Genomic DNA, 20,990 nt, shown 5'->3' on the forward strand with positions numbered 1-20,990 from the left:
TATTTTAGTCATTTTGGAAGAAAAAAACAAATAAAAAAGCAAACTTAGATAATGTAGCGAAAGATATGGAACATGGGTAACGACAGAAAGAAAATTTCATCTCTCAAGAATGGAACTATAACTACTATTGTTTTATAAAAATAAAGCAACAACACAATTGTGAACAAAATAACTACTATATATGAAAAAATCGAATAATTACCTTCACAAATATAAAAATTTCCTATAATTTTTTACACCTTTGCGTTTCCCAATTTTAGTTGTCCACACATCTTCTATTTCTAAATATCAAAGTTTGAATTCTCCATTTCTTTTTTAAAAAAATGCTACTAAATAATTTATCAATTGAAACCGCTTCTAAATCGATGAAGTAAGAACATAATTATAAGACTATATTATTTAAAGTAGAAACAAAATTATTAAACTATATTATAAGAGTGTGAAAAACAAAACCATTACATCATCAAAATTAAAAGTTGATTTTCTCTTTACTTCTATTATTATATATAGTATAGATAGATAGATGGGTGGTGGAGGGGAGGCTATAGCTCAACCCTTAAAGCCTCCCCTCCACCACCAATGTCATCATAAAATGATGTGTCATGCTAAAGGTTTTCATAATTTTTTTTTCTTTTCCCAACTTTTAAAGCCTCTCATTAAGCATTTATATTATCAAAAGATGATGTGTCATGTTAAAAAATTTCACAAACAATACTCTTCATTAATACATTATTTATTATCAATTATTAACTCATTAATTAAAATAATAATAATAAAATAAGAGTTGCGAGAATATGAAAAAACATAAAACGAAAAGGAAATTCGAAAGTCTCAAATAAACCTATATATAATGATAAATAATATTTCATCATTATATTTATCGGCCACCGAAAATCACTTATAAAAAAAATTAAAATTCTCCTCGACCTTTAATTTTGATGATCTATTAGTTTTGTTCTTCGTACTCTTATAATATATTCTTATAATTTTGTTCAACTTACAACAAAGATCGATGTTAATTGGTGGAGTGTGAGAATACTATTGTTTGAAATGCTAACTAGAAATGTACTATATTTGGTTAATATTTTCTACAGAAACTCTAGCTATAAATGCATTTTTTTTTTCCTGCAATGAGATAATGAGGAGGATTTTGTTTGGCTTAATACATCATTTGCCCTCTGAACTTGTCCAAAATGATTGATTGGCCCCCTGAACTTTCAAAGTGTCTCGATACCCCCTGAACTTGCATAAAATGTTCAGTTAGCCCCCTGAACTTGCGTAAAATGTAATCAATTAATCATTCGGTTGCTAAAAAGTAAGTCAAATGCGGAAGATATGTTACACGTGCCTTAGAATGTTATTACATACTTCACAAAATAGATTAAAACATGTTAAAAAAGAATTTCTTACTTATTTAACTATAAAACATTTTCTTCTCTAATATTATAATCGCATACCCCGACCTTGGTCGTTTTACATTTTTAAGATGCGTCCAACATATCTTCCGTATTTAACTTACTTTTTACAACCGATTGATTAATTGATTACATTTTATGCAAGTTCAGGGGGCTAACTGAACATTTTATGCAAGTTCAGGGGGACTATCGAGACACTGTGAAAGTTCAGGGGGCCAATCAACCATTTTGGACAAATTCAGGGGGAAAATGATGTATTAAGCCATTTTGTTTCATCAACTTCCATTTCCCTTTCATAAACAAGATGTAGCACTACTGTATGAATCAAGTGTCGAAATTTGTTTTTGAGTTGATTTTAGTATATGAATATATCTGCAGCCACCATTTACATACTGTATGAATCAAGTGTCGAAATTTGTTTTTGAGTTGATTTTAGTATATGAATATATCTGCAGCCACCATTTACATTTACACATAAAAATACATAATATACTCTTATAATTTTGGTCCTTCTCTTTTTTTTTTATATGTCTTCATTTATTCCATTTTCCCTAATGTCTATTTCCTTTTTCCATGATCTTTAACTTTTAAATCTATATAATACTTTTTCTCCATCCTCATGACGAGATCCAATTTTTTTGGAGAGGTTTCCATTGTTAAATCGTATTAGTAGCATTTTCTTCGAGAATTTGGAGAATTCAGACTCTCATATCTTCAATTGAAGAATCTGATAGATATAGAAAAGACGTGGAAAAATGAAATCGGGAAACTCAAATGTGTTAAAAATTACAGATCATCTTTGTGTTTCTAAAGACAATTATTCAATTTTTTTTTTATCTGTAATAGTTATTTTGTTCTTCTTTTTTTTTATAACAAAATAGTTGTTATAATTGCATCTTTGAGAGATGAAATTCCTTTTCTGACGTTACCCAAGTTCCACGCCTCTTACTACTTCATCATGTTTTCTTTTTTATTTGTCTTTTTTTTTATTCAAAACGATTAAAATAAAGATTTTGTACATTTGAATTATTTTTTAGTATAGGTTGTTAGGTGTAATTATTTTGATTGTTAACTCTAACTAAAATTTAGATTTCGACTTTATATGAATTTAATTGTTAGATCTAATTAAAGTTAAATTAATTTTTCAAATTCAAAATCTGATCCAGTCAAATTTGGGTTTATCTAATAGATATGGATTGAATTTTTATTTTTATGCATTTTGGTACGATACGAATAGATATAAAGTTTCACACGGCAGTTCTTCATTGAAGTTAGAGACATATTGAAGAAAATAATTAAAGACGTATTGAACCATTAAACATATTTCAATTATAAATTATGTTTTGTCATGATTACTATTCCAAGTTACTTTCTAATTTTATAGTCACAGATTCTATATATTATCAAAGAAGTTAAGTTTTTTTTGCCCAATCCTTAAGACAGAGAGATTGTAAGCGTCAAATACACTAAGATGTCTATTCCTGAAGCAATTTGAATTATGCTAGATATAAAATCTAAATAAATCTAAATACAAATAAATTTTTATGCTCAAAATCCTAATATGTGCATTAATTATGGGATATTGACACAATTGCTTTTGCAATACTGACATTTATAATTATTAACCATTATATTATGGTTTGTACAAAATTGTTAGTATTTCAAGAGTTTTATTAGTTCTTTTTATGTAAAAAAGTTCTCTGATAAACTAATATATAAAATTGATTTTTTTTTCAAGGAGAACAAAAAGACTTTTCTAGGTTAGTTAGTGGTTTGATCTTTAATTTTTGGGTTAAGGTACAAAAATACCCTTAACTTTTGGGTCATGAGCAATTTTACCTTTAACGTCTAAATGGTGTAATTTTACCCCTAACATAGATAAATTGGGTTAATTTGAGAAATAATTCATCAAAATGTCTTCTCGATCATGAATCTTGTCATCTACACTTCACACGTGCGTCATTTTGTTAGTAACAAATAACAAACATATGTTGGGATGTGAAAAAAAATAAAAAAGATTATATTGTCTTTTGTACGAATTAGACCAAAAAATTCACTGAATTTTTAAATATTAATCTCCAATTTTATAATAATGAAATCCTTTTTCTAGAACGATTTGATAATTAAATTACAAAAAACATTAAATCCTTTTTCTAGAACGAATTGATATGCAATTGGTGCAAAATAAAGAACAAAAATGTCTGTGTTTTATAATAATGTCTGAAATTAATCCAAATTATCAACGTTATGGGTAAAATTGCTCTTCGCTACAAATATTAAGGGTAAAATTGTACCATTTTAGACGTTAGAGGTAAAATTGCTCATGACCTTAAATGTTAAGGGTATTTTTGCACCTTAACCCTTAATTTTTTACAACAGTTTTATGTGTTTCATAATTGATAATAAGTTTAAATTGTAACATCTTCATTATTAATTTTTATCTTCAATTGTTAAAATTTATTAATTGTAAATTGTATTTATTTCAAATGAAATCACTTTTATTTATTGTTTCTTGATATAAGTTATGATGTCGAGAGATGATTTGAAGTTTATCTTAGGTTTAGGCTCCGTTTATTTGCCAGAAAAAAACATTGTGTAGAAAAATATTTTCCTGATTTTTCGGTGTTTGTTTGCTTAGAAAAATAAAATCAACATAAATTTTTAGGTTAGTCAACTGAAAAAATATATGAGAAAGTGAGAAAAATATTTTACCATTTTGAAAAGAGTAAAATTGTTTCGTTATGATTTTGGAACCATACTCCATTTCTTTCTACCCTTTTAAAAACAATAACCACCCACCGTTCTTTTCGTTTTCCGGTGTTGTAGCCAAACACCAGAAAAAATTTCATTTTCCAACAAAAAAAATTCACCTAATATTTTTCCGTAAACAAACGGGACCTTAAGTTTTGAATTTTAATTTCAATTCTATATGTTTGCTCTACATAATTACGTACAAAATCATGAATAGAACAAGCAATGGAATTAGTAGAATTTGTGTTATTGACATTTAAAGTTTGATATTTTAATTTGAAAACTACAAATGCAAAATGAGGTAGGTTGATATTGATGTATGTATGTGTTAAGCCCAAAATATACCTAAAATATCATTAATATTTATATCATTTTTATTACATATTCGTGTTATTTATATCTGTTTAGATTACTTTTACTTTCGAATATCTTTCTTTCTTGCGAGGTACCTAAATATTTGGTAAAATCCAAATAGGAACGAAAAAGGATCTAAAACAGAAGAAAAACCCTTCAAAAGGAGTCAAAGACGACGTAAATCGAAAGCGCCAAGTCGAGGACACGAACGAAAGCAAGAAGTAAGAAAACCTGCCGGGCCGCGACAGTGAATCTCGAACCCGCGGCCGCGACACGCGTGGTATAGCTATTTCTACCCTTCGTCCGAAGCTCAACTCAATGCTACGTCATTCACGGCCGAGGATTACTATCCTCGGTAAGTGCAGAAAATTTACAAAGAGCATTTAACACATGCTGAAATCCAAGAAACACGTTCGTTCAAGTGGATAAAGACGTCATTTCACAACGGACACGACTCTTAACCAACGGATACATCACTTCAGTCACAACCCTTCAACATCTATAAATAAAGAGTTGATATGGAGAGAAAGGTTGTTGTTTTTTTATGTTATGTAACATGTTATGTTATGTAATGTAATGTAATATTGAGAGAGTTAGATTAGTGCAGAGTTTATGTAGAAACTCTGACTCAGGAAAGAGTCAGAGTTTAGATTTTATTTCTGTTCAAAACAATATGCTGTACACACATTGTTTACTCAATAATAACAAGTTTAGAAGCATTTAGACATTGTTCCAGTTTAGTTTACATTTTGGTGGGAGATGAGATTATTCTTCATTCCAAAGATTCGACGAGAAGAATTAGTAAAAGGATCCGCCCCCGAGCCTGACAACCTCCTAAGGAAACCCAAGGAAGGGACTGATCAATCCGTGCACTTGCGGAAATCGCTCAACAGTATGATATAGACACATGTCATATGCATTTTTATACAACTTTTAGAATTATTTGTTTGAATTTTTTATTCATGTTCCACACATTATTATTAAAGAAATTAATAAAAAATATAATATACTAATAAATAATCAATTATCAAAATAGTTAAACAGTGTTATATGATCCGCGCAACACGCGAATCTTCGACCAGTGATTTATAATAATCCACCAAATTTTACAACCGAAACAAATTCTCTCTTTACAAACTTGAAGAGGTGTACAAATATTAATTCAAGGAATGAAGATTAGATGGTGTTTGTTTTAGCTTTTCGGAAGAGCGTTTAGCGTTTCACTCCAAACCGCAGGAAATATAGCGTTTGGTTAGGTTTATATAACCGTAACGTTTAGCATTTTCTCTAAAAACTGCAACGTTTTGGAGCGTTTTATGAAAAGCTCCTATTTGGAGCTTTTCATAAATAGTTGTTTGTAGTTATTTGTTATTGATAAAATTATCCTTCTTATTTCCACAAAATATGTTTATTCTTTAACATCGTTTATATTTCTACAACATAATTACCCGGAAGAATAATATTTTGTTGCGTTCAATAAATTTTTTATTTTTTATATAGATTATTTTCATTAATTTGTGTAACAAATTTTTTATTTTATAATAGGATAAGGTGCAAAAATACCCCTAACATTTATAGCTAGAAGCAATTTTTCCCTTAACGTCTAAAATAGTTCAATTATACCCCTAATGTTGGCGGCCAAAAAACAATTTTACCCTTAAGGTCTAAAATAGTGCAATTATACCCCTAACGTTGGTAGCCAAAAAACAATTTTACCCCTAACATGACAAGTTAGGTTAATTTGAGAAATAATTTATCAAACTGTCTTCTTGGTCATTAATATTATCATCGGTGCACCATTTTATCATCGTTAGTAACAGATCACAAACATATGATTAGACGTGAATTTTTTTAAGAAAAAAATATGTATATTGTCTTTTGTACGAGTTGGACAAAAAAAAATTTCAAATATTTAGCCGAATTGATAAATATTAATTTTCAATTTTATTATTAAATCACAAAAAAAAATATGAAAACTCCTTTTTAAAACTACAGATATGTGCAATTGGTGTAGAATAAGAAATAAAATATCTATGTTTTCTAATAATATCTGAAATTGACCAACTTGCCAACGTTAAAGTAAAAATTGCTCTTAGCTGCCAGCGTTATGAGTAAAATTATACCATTTTAGTCGTTAGAGTAAAATTATTCCTAGTTGTAAACGTTATGAGTATTTTTTTTAACATTTTCTCTTTTATAATTTTATCATTGATTAATTTAAAACATGTCCATTTTAGACATTTTAAATCCGAACAGCAACAGTTCAATATAATTTTACCAAACACTAGTAATTAAACAGCTAATAACAAACAGCTAACTGCAATAGCTAACAGCTTACTGCAACTGCAAACAGCTAACAGTAACCGCAACAGTTATTAGCTAACAGCTGAACCAAACAGGCCCTAAATTTAACTTTTAACCCTAATTTTTAAAAGAAGTGCAGATTTAACCTTAACGTAGAAAACCATGCAAATTTAACTCTAACGTTTCCAAGCAAGATCAATTTTAGCCCTACATTATAAAAAAATAGAAAAATAACTGATTTGACTGACATTTAACCGTCACTTTAGACCTTCCAAATATGAAATATTTAGTGTCTTACTAATAAAATTACAAAAAATTTTTGCTAAAAATGTTAAAAACTAAATCAGCTACATACAAAGTAATCACTTTTTTTTTATTAAACTGTCTAAAGTATTTATTGTATTATTAATATAGTTACAAAAATGTATGAAACTGATATAACAGTTAAATTAGAATAACATAAAAAAGTAAGGAAAAATTACACATAAATTTATCTTTGGAAAATTATTTACAATTATGTTAAATCATAATTTTTTATTATGCCAAACTAGTAAAATCAGTACTTTTAATATACTTTAAGGATTGTAATTTATAAATTAGAAGTCTAGAATATATTTTCTAGGGTTTATGATTTATGAATTAGAGTCTAGAATTTTTAAATTATAGTATAAAATCATAATATATAGAGAATAATGACATATTAAGAATTAAGTTTGGTGATATGATTTAGTTGTAATTTTTTACTTAATTATGAACCCAAAAAGTAACAGTTTTGTAAAAAGGAAAAAAAAATTCCACTAAAAAAGTTAACACCGACCCTCCCTACATGTTTTATTATGTCATTCTAGGTATTTCAATTGACTACAAAGAGCATGAAAGTCCCATAAAAGATATAAAAAACACAAAAGAAATAATAAAACATATGCTTTTTGGAAATCAAAATCCTTAGAAGAGCAACTGCAGCATATTCATCATTCAGACCTTTTCGAATATTTGGATCAGAATTCTTTCTTTTGTTGCAACCACATAGATCTATTGATCCACGTATAAGATAAATCGTTTCCGTACTTGCTAAATCCGAAAAACCGAAAAAGATATAAATAAAAGAATGATTGGGAGCAGATACAATTCAGACATATATATAGAGATCTGCAAAATATATATATATATAGATATCGTCTACTAATTTTAAATTTTAATACTAGAAACAATTATTATCAAATTCTAAAATTAATCAGCAATTAAAATTGGGTTATGTGGCTAAAGATCTCGAATCGTTACAACTAGAGATTAAAGATCTTGAATCGTTACAACTAGAGATCTCAATTAAAATGTGTCTGAACATTAAACATTGCATAAAACATAAAAAACATAAGTTTAAATTCTAGAATTAATCAATATTAAGAGGTTACTGCTAATCATGTGGTAATTAATTATAAATAAACATCAAGTTCAAAAACAACCTAAAGGGTTTTTTTTTTTTTTTTTTTAACGAACCTAAAGGATATTTTAAATCCATATTACATAACTAAATATATTTATATGAAAATTATATTCACAAGAGTTCAACGGAATTCATTAATTAGGAAAAAGAAAAAAAAAGGAAAAAAAAAAACCTATGAGATCTCGGAGAGGACCGCAGCGCCGGCGCCACCACGCAGAACCAGAAGATCACCTTACCCCGTCCCATCTAACACCCGTAGTCATCATAACCTTGAACTCTTCAAAATCAATCATTCCATCTCCATCGCTGTCGACTCCATTAATCATCTTCTTGCAGTCGGCGATGGAGCAATGCTCGCCGATGCTACCCATTACTTTCTGCAGTTCCTCGGCAGAAATGGATCCGTTTCCATCTATATCATAAACGGAGAAAGCATCCTTCAAATTCTCCAATACCATATCCGTATCAACTCCCTGCGTATTCAACTCAACAAACTCCTGGAAATCAATGAATCCATCGCCGTCAGAATCGAATTCCTTAATCATATTCTGCAGTTCCTCGTCGTTAGCCTGGTGGCCGAGGCTGGACATAATAGAACCGAGTTCGGAAGAGGAGATCTTACCGTCTCCGTTAACATCAAATTTGCTGAAAACTTGTTCCAATTCATCAATCTGAGGTCGGATTTTGAGAGAGTGAGATCTCGATCCACTCAATGGAGGGGCGGCGGTGGGGGATTCATCGGATTTCTTGGATTTCTTTCGGTTGAAAATAGATTTAAAACTCATATTAATTTAAAGTTAAAAAACAGAAAATGAAGAATTTGGTGAGATCACAAGAGGATATGTGGAGATAGAAATGGAAAATGGTTTTTGTAACAGAATATATGCTTGTGTTGTGTTTATTTTATTTGGATTTTGATGGAAATATTTTTGAATTTTGGGTTTCTAAATTTGGGGAGAGGAATAGAGAGAGATTAGGGCCTACTCTGACTGGGAGTTCGACTATCCCACTAATCCCGCCGATTATAATTTCGATTTCAGTTTTTAAATTTAAGATTCGAAACCTTTAATTTCTTAAAGAAAAACTGTTTTTTTTTTAAATAAATATTTATTATCTGTCGAATATTTTTTTTTTTGTAAGATAGACTAATTACAAAAAATAAATAAATATTGAAGATAGATTTTTATTACGAAAAAATCTAAGAGGAATTAAATTTGGAGTAATTCTATTAAATGCACAATTGTAGAAGTAAAAGTTACTTTCTCGACGAATGGAGCGTTTGGTATTTGAAGGGGATAGAAATAAAGATAAATATTGGGATAAATATAAGGATAAATGATCGAGATATGAATAAAAATAAAATAAAAATGAAATAATCATCCAATGGTGAAAACACACCAAGTAACGGTACTTTGTAAAAAACAAAGTAACTATAGCGGACACCTAGTATCCTATATTTAATAGGTAGAATAAGGATATGGATAAAATAATATATTTTCCTATATTAGTTTTATCCAAATTTAAATATATTACATTGAACTATTTTCATTCATTGATACTACATAATATACCAAAAGTTCAAACATTAAAATTAACTTAAGATTGACATTATCCTATAATCATATTACATGTATTATGTGATATAAATTAAAATCGTCAATATAAATTATTCATCTATGGTAAACATAATTAAAATTTGAAACATTTGTGTAAATTATGTTATTCAAATTAAAATCATCAATATAAATTATTCATCTGTGGTAAACATAATTAAAATTTGAAACATTGGTGTAAATTATGTGATTCAAATTAGGAGCCCTCCAGTCATGGCGATACAGAGGATGGAAGATGGGGCTGAGCCCTAATCTATAATTTTAATTTTTTTAGGTTATAAGTAAAACGACACCGCTTAAGTTAAATAGGGTGTTTTTTTATTTTTTTTATTTTTTTAGGAAAATTACTTAGTTACCCTTCATTTAATTAAAAAGTATGTGTAGCAAAAATAATTTTTATCACAACCATTAAACGATTTGTTGCTGCTGTGCGAGGAGGCGAGGAAGAACGCGGGTTGCTACTACTGCCACCGACCGTCGTCGCCGGTGAGGGGAATTCTGTTGTCGTCACCAACGGAAGTTAGGGAAGAGACAGAAGAGAGATAAGTTTTTAATTTAAGGTTTTGATTTTAGAGATTTTGATTTTAGGGTTTTGAGTTTAGGGTTTTAATTTTAGGATTTTTGATTAAATTGAATTGATAATGTGATAGTTAGGGTTTCTATATGAATTGATGATATTTAGGGGTTTTAGTTTTAATATTTATTAAATTGGTTGAAAATATTGAATTGAATGTGATATTTCGAGGGTTCAATTGAATTTAGGATATTTAGTTTAGGAATTTGAAATTTAATTGGTAATATATTAAATTTTAGGGATTAAATTTATTTGGCAATATGTTAAATTTTTGTTTTTGGGATTTAATTGATGATATTTAGATGTTTTGATTTTAAGATTCATTGGATTGGATTGAAATTATTAAATTGAATATGATATTTTGAGGTTTATTTAAATTTAAAACTTATTAAAACTTATAAACTTGTTAAAAATTTATTAAAACTTGTTAACTTTTTAAAAACTTATTAAAACTTGTAAACTTATTAACTAAAACTTATTAAAAACTTGTAAATTTATTAAAAATTTATTAAAACTCGTAAACTTATTAACTAAAACTTATTAAAAACTTGTAAACTTATTAAAAACTTATTAAAACTCGTAAACTTATTAACTAAAACTTGTTAACTTTTTAAAAAACTTATTAATTAAAACTTATTAAAAATTTATTAGTTCTCTATTAAATTAAAACTGATTAATTCTAAACTATTTTATTTTTTTAGAAATACAATGCATAGATTTTTTTAAACGAATTGTCAAGATAAAAATGTTGGATCTTCAATAAATACTCTGAATCTAAGTGAGAAGAGACAATGTGTGGAAATATCAGATGATGATATTATTGGTGTTCTTGGACTAAGAAAATAAATTGCTATGTATTCTTATAATCTTCAAGATGAATTAGGGAGGGGTACATAACAAAAGGCCTTTGTCAACCAAAAGGCCATATGTTTCCTCGATCTATTTTTTTTGAAATTTCAAAGAGTTTTTAAACAAGTTGGTTCGATAATCGGCCATGGTTAGAGTAATGTATCTAAAGATGTTGCTTTTTGTTTATACTGTTATCTATTTGCTAGAGGAAATAAGCATAGGGATAAAACATTTACAGAAATTGGTTTTAAAAATTGGAAAAAGGTTTTAGAAAATTGCAGGGATCATGTAGGAGGGCAGGGTAGTAAACATAATGATGCTACAACTAGGGTTACGGGATTTCAAAATCAAAAGACTAAATATTGATTATCTGTTGTAAAAATCAAAGGAAAGAGGTGAGGTTGCTTAGCAAACTCGTGTCACAGCAGTTGTGAAAAGTGATTCGATTACTTTTAAGGCAAGATTTGTCTTTTTGTGGACATGATGAATACCTGAATCATTGGAGAGAGGTATTTTTCTTGAGTTTCTAACATGGTATTGCAATGAAAATGAAGAAGTGAACAAAGTATTGATGTTAAATGCTCCGAAAAATAATCAATTGACTTCTCATCAAATTCAGAAACAAATTATTAGGGCTTGTGCATCAGAAATGATAAAAGTTATTTTGAATGAGCTTGATGGGGAGTTGTTTCCTCTTTTGGTTGATGGGTCTCATGATAGTTTTGTGAAGGAGCAAATATCTATAGTTGTAAGATTTGTGAATGAACATTGTGAAGTTGTAGTACGTTTCTTGGGGTTGTACATGTTAATGACACTTCTGCACAGACAGTGAAAAATTATATTGATGAGTTCTTTGCACTTCATCAATCATCTCCCTCTAGACTTAGAGGCCAAAGCTGTGATGGGGCTTCTAATATGAGAGGCAAGCTTCATGGACTGAAAAGACTCGTTTTAAATGAAAACAAGCACACACATTATATTCATTGTTTTGCTCACCAACTTCAGTTAGTGGTTGTTGCTTATGTGATTTTTTAGTTATCTATCTATGATTGTGAACAATGTCGGAGCTTCATGTAAAAGGAAAGATGCTATTCGCCAATCACAACATGATAAAATACCGCAGTCTTTAGAAAAGTGGGAAATTTCTATAGGAAATGGCAAACATTGAGAAACAAATTTAGCTCGACCAGGAGATACGTGATGGGGTTCTCACTAACTACAATTTCACACCTTTTTAGTCTGTGGAGTTTAGTGTTAGAAGTTCTTGAAGTTGTACATGTTGATGCCACTGATCATAAGATTTCAAGCAGTATACATGCTTTGTGCAGCAGAATGTACAATTTTGAATTTGCTTTCATTGCTCATTTAATGAAACAAATACTGGGAATGACAAATGCATTATCACAAACTCTGCAAATGAAGCATCAAAATATTGCTAATGTTGTACGAATGATTAGCTTGACGAAACACAATTTCAAAGAATACAGAGATAATGGATGTAATCAATTACATAATTAAGTCTGTGATTTTTGTTCGGCAAATGAAATTGAAGTGCCAAATATGGAAGATGTTATTACGGACCGGGCAAGAAGGCCCATTGATGTACCTAGGATTCATTAACATCATTTTTACATTGAGATTTTTTTAGAGGTACTTTGTTTTTTTTTCATTTCATATAATGATAGAAGAAATATTCAGAATACTATGTTGAATTTTTTGTATTTGCAAAATGCTAGGTTGTTGACCGTCTTGCTACAGAATTGGATAACCGTTTTTCCGAGTCAAATATAGAGTGTGTGCATGTCACGTCTTGATCCTTTAAATGCATTTGAGAAGTTTGATCACCGGCAATTGCTTCGTCTTGCTAAGTTATATTCAGAAGATTTTTCTCATTGTGATCTAATCCAACTTAAAGAGGAACTCAAACTCTTCATTTATGAAACGAGATTGAATGCGACATTTTCTAGTTTGGAAGATATTGGAGTTCTTGCAAAGAAGGTGATTGAGATACATTATCACTCTATTTTCCCTTTAACATATTGACTTATTGAGTTGATTTTGATCTTACCCGCTGCGACATCTTTAGTTGAAAGATCTTTCCTTGCAATGAAATTTATTAAGTTGTGGAACAATATGGGTGATGACTTTCTCATAGATTGTCTAGTGTTACGTTGAGAAAAGAAGTTTTTATCGGTATAAAAAATGAAGTGATATTGTAAAATTTTCAGAATATGACGTCACGAGTTGATTTTGATCTTACCCGCTGCGACATCTTTAGTTGAAAGATCTTTCCTTGCAATGAAATTTATTAAGTTGTGGAACAATATGGGTGATGACTTTCTCATAGATTGTCTAGTGTTACGTTGAGAAAAGAAGTTTTTATCGGTATAAAAAATGAAGTGATATTGTAAAATTTTCAGAATATGACGTCACAAAGGGGTAACTTGCCACTTGTTAGGCAGTAGTTTTCTTATTATGGGTTAAAAAAAATATGTACTCATATTTTATGATACAATTTATATTTTGTAAACGGTCAAGCCCCACCACCCCCTACCCCCCCCCCCCCTCTGAGATTTGGGTCCTGACTCCACCACTGCTGATAACTTGCTGGATCCGCTTTGATATTCTTTGCCGGAGTTACCTGCAAAACAAAACCGGAGACAGGATCTCCGGGAAAACTCTCCGACGATCAAGTCAGTTTTTGTAAAAATGAGTCTATAATTTAGCAATAGCTTTGTGGGAAAAAATGTGAACGTACCTCCCCCCCTTATTCTTAAGGCCTTTTATAGGTGTTTTTTGGGTAACCGCCGAGGGCGGTTACTCCTTAGTGGGCCACGTTCTGAGGGCGGTTACCCCTTTTTAGGCCATGTCCCTTTCGTGGCTTTCATGGCAACGAACGTGGTTCTGAGTGGGAGTCTTGACGCTCCGTTTAGGAATTCGGGGCGGTTTACTCGCTGCGCCCGCTTCCTTCATTCGGGTCCCGTCCAATCTTAGCCCATGGGGCTTTAATATGGGCTGGGCTTGCGAAATGAATATAACCCGTTTTGGGCTTCGCGGGTTATCACATGCCTCCCCCTTGGTCTAGCAAGAGCCCTTTTAGGGTCTTTTTATAGGGGACGCTTCGTCTTTGTCCGATTATTTCAAAGTTTTGAATTTGTGCATTTCCCCTCTTTCGTTTTCTCCGGCGTCGACCTTTTAATTCCGTTACTTCTTTTCCGGCGTTGACCTCTTAATCCCGTCACTTCACTGTGTTGTCTTTTTCATGTAAGTTTTTCTTTTCACATTTGTTCCTTGTTCGGCTTTTTGCTTCTGTTTTCCTTTTATCGATCATGTCAGACCTCGACTTCGCGCCGTTTGACGATGATTATGTCCGCGAGGTCTCTAACGAGGTCGAAGAGATGGTTGAGGAAGCTTCAACCAGCTCTCCTGGGTCTAATTCTCATCCCGCCGACTTCCTTCATCTGGCGAATACAACCGACGAGGGTTTAGGTTTTGACCCCAAAAAGTTGATTCCGCCACCTGTCCCAACCCCTCGTTTGTTACCAAAGAAGGACAGGTCGGGAAGTCTGGTTTGTCAAGAGACAATCGATGATTTGCGGGAGCATTATCCCTGGCTCCGAGGTCTCGAGACTATCATTCCTGGGGAGGATAGGGGACCGGGCGATTACCCAAAGGGGTACTTCACTATTTTCGTGGTCCAGATTATCTGCGGCTTCACTTATCCGCTGGCGGATGAGATTGCTTCCGTCCTAGGCGGTTACGGAATCGCGCCCGGGCAATTGCATCCTAACGGCTGGGCCGATTTGACTCTGGACAAATTCTTGGCGGATTGTTTGGAGGTTCCCTTTTCGCCCAAAATCTTCTCCAAGCTCCACCATTTCAAAAGCTCGGCGGGGTATTTCACTTTCATCCGCCAGAGCGGATACTATGGTTTTGACGAGAAGCTGAACAAGATCCGCGAGTGGGATCGATCTTACTTTTTTATCAAGTTTAATGAGGAAAACCTGAACTTCCTTCGTTGCTGGAGCCGACCCAACGTAAAGAGTTTGAACTTCGGGTATCCCAGCAAGGAAGAATCCGCCGTTATTAAGTTCCTGAAGAGCACTCCTCCTTTTGTATGGACATACGATCAGGCCTTTCATATGCTAAGGAGCCGAGTAGCGATTGCGTACCACGAGGGGGATCGCGTTGTCTATATTCCTTATCGCGTTTTTGTGCAAGGTACTTTTTATTTCCAAGTTGATGGTTTCTTTTAACCCTTTGCAGGGGTGATCCTTTATCTCAAATCGCTGCAGATCGGGAGGCTAAAGCCCTGGCGAGAAGAAAGAAGCGGATGACGGAAACCGCTTCCGTTGTAGGGGCGGATCCTTCTAGAGGGACGATTCCTTCTATTGGGGCGGCTTCCCCGGTTAGGGCTTCCGCTTCACAAGGTCCCGCTTCTGCCTCCGAGGATCTTCCTTTAACCAGGAAGAGGAAGATAAGTGCGGATACAGAGTCTTCTCGTTCTAAAAAGAAGAACACTTCTGTGTCCCTTACTGTTGGCGGCGCACCTGTATCCGCCTCGTCTAAAGGAAAGAGCAGTACCCCCATTCACGAGGTATCTTGATCTACTCCCTCTCGTATTGCTACTTTTTCCTCATGAGCTTCTGCCGTTCTCTTGATATTTTTCTTTATGCTTTTGCAGCCAATCCCCGATATTAGCGGATGGTGGACTAGGACTTTCGGCCTGGCCGTGAACTTCTCTTGCAAGGATATTGTATCTTCCATATGCAATGTCCTCGGGCGACTTCCCTCTGCCTCCCGTGTGCGCGAGCAAGTACCGCTCCCTACTGCTGTGGAAGGGATCGAGAAGCGTTCTGTAGAGGTATATTATTGCTTTGTCCTTCGCTTTCAAATATCTTGTGTTCATTGTAACCGCATATTTCTATTCGCCCATTTTTATTTGTGAGACGTGTTATATGCAGATTATCAATTTCGCTGAGGGCATTCTCCGAAGGGATGCAGAGCGAGCCAAGGAGTTGGAAAGTCTTGGTACGGAATTGGCGACTCAGAAGTCGCTTTATGATGATGTCCAAGGGAAGGTGAAGATCCTAGAGGGCACCTGTCAGAAGGCCGTGGGCGAGAAGGAGGAGGCCCTTAAATCCCTTCAAGCCAAGTTCGATGAACTGCAAAAAGCCCTCGACGACCTAGCCGCTTTCAAGGAGGCCCAAAAGAAGAGGGTTGAGGAGATTTTGGCTGAAGATGGCGCCCGCATCTACTGGTATGGGGAGCGGATTCATGCGGCTTATGAGCACGGGCATCAGGGTCTAGTACTTAACCGCCCCAAAGTTCCCATCCCTGAAAAGGATTTAACTGGGGAGTGGGATAAGCTGGAAGCCGAGGATGCTGATATGGATGAGGTACTCTTCTTAGATTGGAAGAGTCTTCAGGATCCTCCAATTAGCTGCGAGATCCCTATTCAGCCCGCGGAAGGAGAGGCATCCCAAGCCGTTTCTCAACCTGTGCAAGAGGTACCTCTCACCGAAGAGGTTACTGAAGCGGTTACTGATTCAAGGGTTGAGGATTCGCTTGAAGTAGATCCTCCTACCGGAGGAGATGAGGGAGTCGCCGCAGTCCAGGAGGGCATTAGGGGTGAAGGAGAGGAAGCTGTAGCATAGCTTAACTTATATTTGGACTTTTGTATGTAAAAACCATGTAACAAACCGCTCTGATATATATATTTTCTTTCGGTTGTTGCTTTTCATATGTGTGTGATTGTCACTTTTTTGCCCTTTATATGTGTCCTTTGTCCTTTTGCCGACTCCATATTTGTGTTTCTTCATAGCTAGGGTGGCCAGACCCTTTTTGCAATTTTGAGTACTCGTTTATTCGCTTAATTTTATGCCTTAACTTATAATTCTTCTTTCGAAAATAATCATAAGTTTTGATCATAAGGTTTTGCGAGTGATGCGTAATCATGCATCCGCCTTTCTTTAACAGGCAACACATTTATGTGTTTTTGATTTTAACCCTAAGGTTTTTTGCGAGTGATACGTAATCAAGCATCCGCCTTTCTTTAACAGGCAACACATTTATGTGTTTTTGATTTTAACCCTAAGGTTTTTTGTGAGTGATGCGTAATCATGCATCCGCCTTTCTTTAAGAGGCAACACATTTATGTGTTTTTATAAAGAATCCGCATTTTGTTGTAACATACTGAGTGAATGTAATAACTTTTATTGATGACGAGAAAAAGTTTATTACATATGTACACCAATTGTGCGGGATCGAAGCCTCATTAAAACCTTTTATCAGAAAACCCAGTGGGAAAAACTCATAAAAGGAAAAAGAGTACTCGTCATTTCCTCGAACTACTCGGCCTTTCTATATAGGCGTAGATTCTCTAGATTCTAGGTGCGCGGGAGCTTCTTTCCACTCATTTCTTCTATTTCGAAAGTGGCCGGTCCCATCTTCTTGGATACTTTGTATGGCCCGATCCAGTTGACGCCTAGCTTGCCTTTGCCATCTCTAGACTGTATTTTATCTGCTTTTTTCAAGACCAAGTCGTTTTCGTTGATCATTACTTTTCGCACTCTTTTGTCATGGTATTTCTTGATTCTATTGCGATACATTGCCATTCGCATGTAAGCTTTTTCTCTTCGTTCCTCCACAGAATCCAAAGCATATCTGATGTTGATAGGATTTTGTGTGTCGCAATAATAAATTGTCCGATCTGTGGGCGACTTGATTTCAACAGGTAGGACTGCTTCGGCTCCATAAACTAGCGAGAAAGGTGTTTCGCCTGTTACTGCCTTTACAGAGGTTCTGTATGCCCACAACATATGGGGTATCTCATTCGCCCAACCTGTTTTTTTGTCACCTAGCCGCTTCTTGATGCCTTGAACCATGGCCCTGTTGGTAACCTCCGTCATACCATTTGATTGGGGATGGTTTACAGAAGAAAAATGATTCTTGATTCCCATGCTTTCGCAGTATGCTTTGAACTTGGCACAGTTGAACTGGGTGCCATTGTCGGTTATAAGCTTCTGCAGGATCCCAAATCGCATGATAATGTTCTCTCGTAAGAACTCGATCATTCGCTCAGGTGTTTGTGCGGTTACTGCCTCCGCTTCTACCCATTTGCTGAAGTGGTCCACTGCGACTATCAAATACTTCCTTTTCTTTGTTGTTTCTGGGAATGGACCCACTATATCAATTCCCCATGTTGCGAATGGCCACGCCGTCATTATAGTGATTTGTTCAGCTCCGGGAACATGCTTTTCATTCGCATGGATTTGACAGTTGTGACATTCCGCAACCATCTTCTGGGAATCTTCCACCACCTTGGGCCAGTAGTATCCCATCAGTTTGACCTTTCTTGCCAATGCCGCCGAAGCTTCGTGCGCGCCACAAATTCCTTCGTGTAGTTCTCGCAGCACATAGTCTCCTTCATTGCGACTAACGCATTTCAACCATGGACATGTGTACGATTTCCGATACAAAGTTCCATCCCGCATTGAGTATCGTGCCGACTGCCCAATTATTTTTCTAGCTAAGCTCTTATCAACCGGCAAATCTCCCTGCTCCAGATATTAACGGATTGGCATCCGCCAATCTTCATCGTCTTCCAGTTCCTCGATGATCATAATCTGATCAACCTCGAATGCTGGTGCCGATTTTATTTCCAAGCTGCATGCTTTTTGACTCCATGGTTCTCTACTTGCCGCTGCTTTTGCCAATTCGTCAGCTTTTGCATTTTGGCCTCGTGGAACATGCACCATCTCCCAAACGACTCCCTTGTGCGTTAACTCTTGTGTCAATCGGCTGACCACCTGATGGTATTTTACTAGCTCCTCCTGTTTCACCAGATAATTTTTTATGATCTGGTTTATCATGAGTTTGGAATCGCTGTAGATTACCACTCTTTCTAGGGTGAGTTCATTGAGCAACCTCAATCCACATATCATAGCCTCGTATTCTGCAGCATTATTGGTAGTTTTGAAAGTTAATTTTGCTGCATAGTACAGGCGGATAACCTCCGGACCTTTGATGACGATTCCTAGCCCAGCTCCGTCTGCAGATAAGGCCCCATCTGTGTACATGCTCCACTCTTCTTTTTGTGCCTTTGGACATTCATCATCATCCCAGGTGAATTCGTTCATGAAGTCGGCGAGCACTTGGCTCTTTAGCGCTGGTCTTCCTTCATAGCGGATATCGAATTCGCCTAGGCGAATTGACCATTCCATCAACCGGCCGGATGCGTCAGGTTTCTGCAGTACCTTTCGCATTGGGATGCCAGTTCTCACAATGACAGTATGCGCCTGAAAATATGGTTTCAATCTAGCCGCCGTGGTTATCACCGCGAGGGCCATTTTGTCCAACTTCGAATACCGGAGTTCTGCGTCCTTCAAGACTTTGCTCACGTAGTATACTGGATATTGTTGCCCTTCTTCTTCTCGCACCATCACAGTGCATATCGCCGTGCTGGTGACGGATACATAAAGAAACAAATCTTCTCCGTCTTCCGGCCTGCTCATTAAGGGCGGATAACATAGTAATCGCTTTATCCCCTCAAATGCTTCTTGACAATCCGGCGTCCATTCAAAGGACTTGGATTTTTTGATGGCATTGTAGAAAGGTAGACATCGCCTAGCTGAGCATGATAAGAATCGCCCTAATGCCACCAACCGCCCGTTCAGTCTCTGTACTTCCCTTATGTTCCTTGGCGTCTTCATCTCCATTACTGCTTTAACCTTCTCAGGATTCGCCTCAACCCCTTTGCCGCTAACAATGAAACCCAGGAACCTTCCCGCTCTTGCTCCGAATGTGCATTTCTCTGGGTTCAATTTGAGGCCATATTTGATCAACACTTCTAGGATTTCTTTGATATCCCGCGGGTGGTCTTGCATTTTCTTGCTTTTGATGATCATGTCATCAACATAGATCGAGAAGTTCTCGCCGGATTTGTCTGAAAATATCTTGTTCATCATCCTCTGGTATGTTGCTCCCGCGTTTTTCAATCCAAAGGGCATCACCTTGAAGCAATAAGTCGCCTAGTGAGTTATGAATGATGTTTTGATTTCATCCGCCTTCTCCATGGGTATCTGATGGTAACTGGATTTCACGTCGGTGAATGATAAAGCTTCATATCCTGCAGTTCCATCTACCAATATATCAATGTTAGGAAGTGGATACATATCTTTCGGACATGCCTTGTTCAAGTCTTTGAAGTCGACGCACATTCTGTACGTTCCATTCGGCTTTTTGACTAGCACCACATTGGCTAGCCATTCCGGATAGGTGACTTCTCGAATCGCATCCGACCTTAGCAAGTCCGCCACTGCTTTTTCAATCGCCTTTTGCCGCTCAGGAGCATGTCCCCTCTTCTTTTGCCGCACTGGGGTTGCCCCTTTGTCTACATTCAACCGATGGGTTGCTACGTCTGGGCTTATTCCTTTTAGCACTTCATTTGGGGCGGCAAATGCCGACTCACATTGGATCAATACCTCGGTAATGGCTTTCTTTGTTTCTTCTGAGAGTCCAGCCGCTATTCGCACGTTCTTGTCATTCGAGATGGCGAATAGTTCCATTTCTCCCAATGCTTCCGCCGGCAGCTTCTCTTCGACTTTATCCTCCTCTTCCGGTTTTGGTTCAAGTGATAATGTATAGGCCTGTTGAGATACAAGTTGATCACCTTCAACTATGAC

General features: G+C 35.0%; 1 protein-coding gene across 1 annotated transcript; it reads right to left on the reverse strand.

The window, feature by feature from the left end:
- Positions 1–8,224: 8,224 nt before the first annotated feature.
- On the reverse strand, positions 8,225–9,283 carry LOC136209041 (probable calcium-binding protein CML25). Its single transcript, XM_066000388.1, has one exon. The coding sequence runs from the start codon at positions 9,051–9,053 to the stop codon at positions 8,496–8,498; it is 558 nt and encodes a 185-aa protein (XP_065856460.1). The 5' UTR covers positions 9,054–9,283; the 3' UTR covers positions 8,225–8,495.
- Between the last annotated feature and the right edge of the window lie 11,707 nt (positions 9,284–20,990).

This window comes from Euphorbia lathyris, chromosome 10 (genome assembly GCF_963576675.1).
Source record: "Euphorbia lathyris chromosome 10, ddEupLath1.1, whole genome shotgun sequence".
Lineage (NCBI taxonomy): Eukaryota > Viridiplantae > Streptophyta > Magnoliopsida > Malpighiales > Euphorbiaceae > Euphorbia > Euphorbia lathyris.

What these genes read in the sequence shown, in the direction of transcription:
- LOC136209041 (XM_066000388.1), bottom strand. Translation starts at nt 9,053, where the DNA reads ATGAGTTTTAAATCTATTTTCAACCGAAAGAAATCCAAGAAATCCGAT.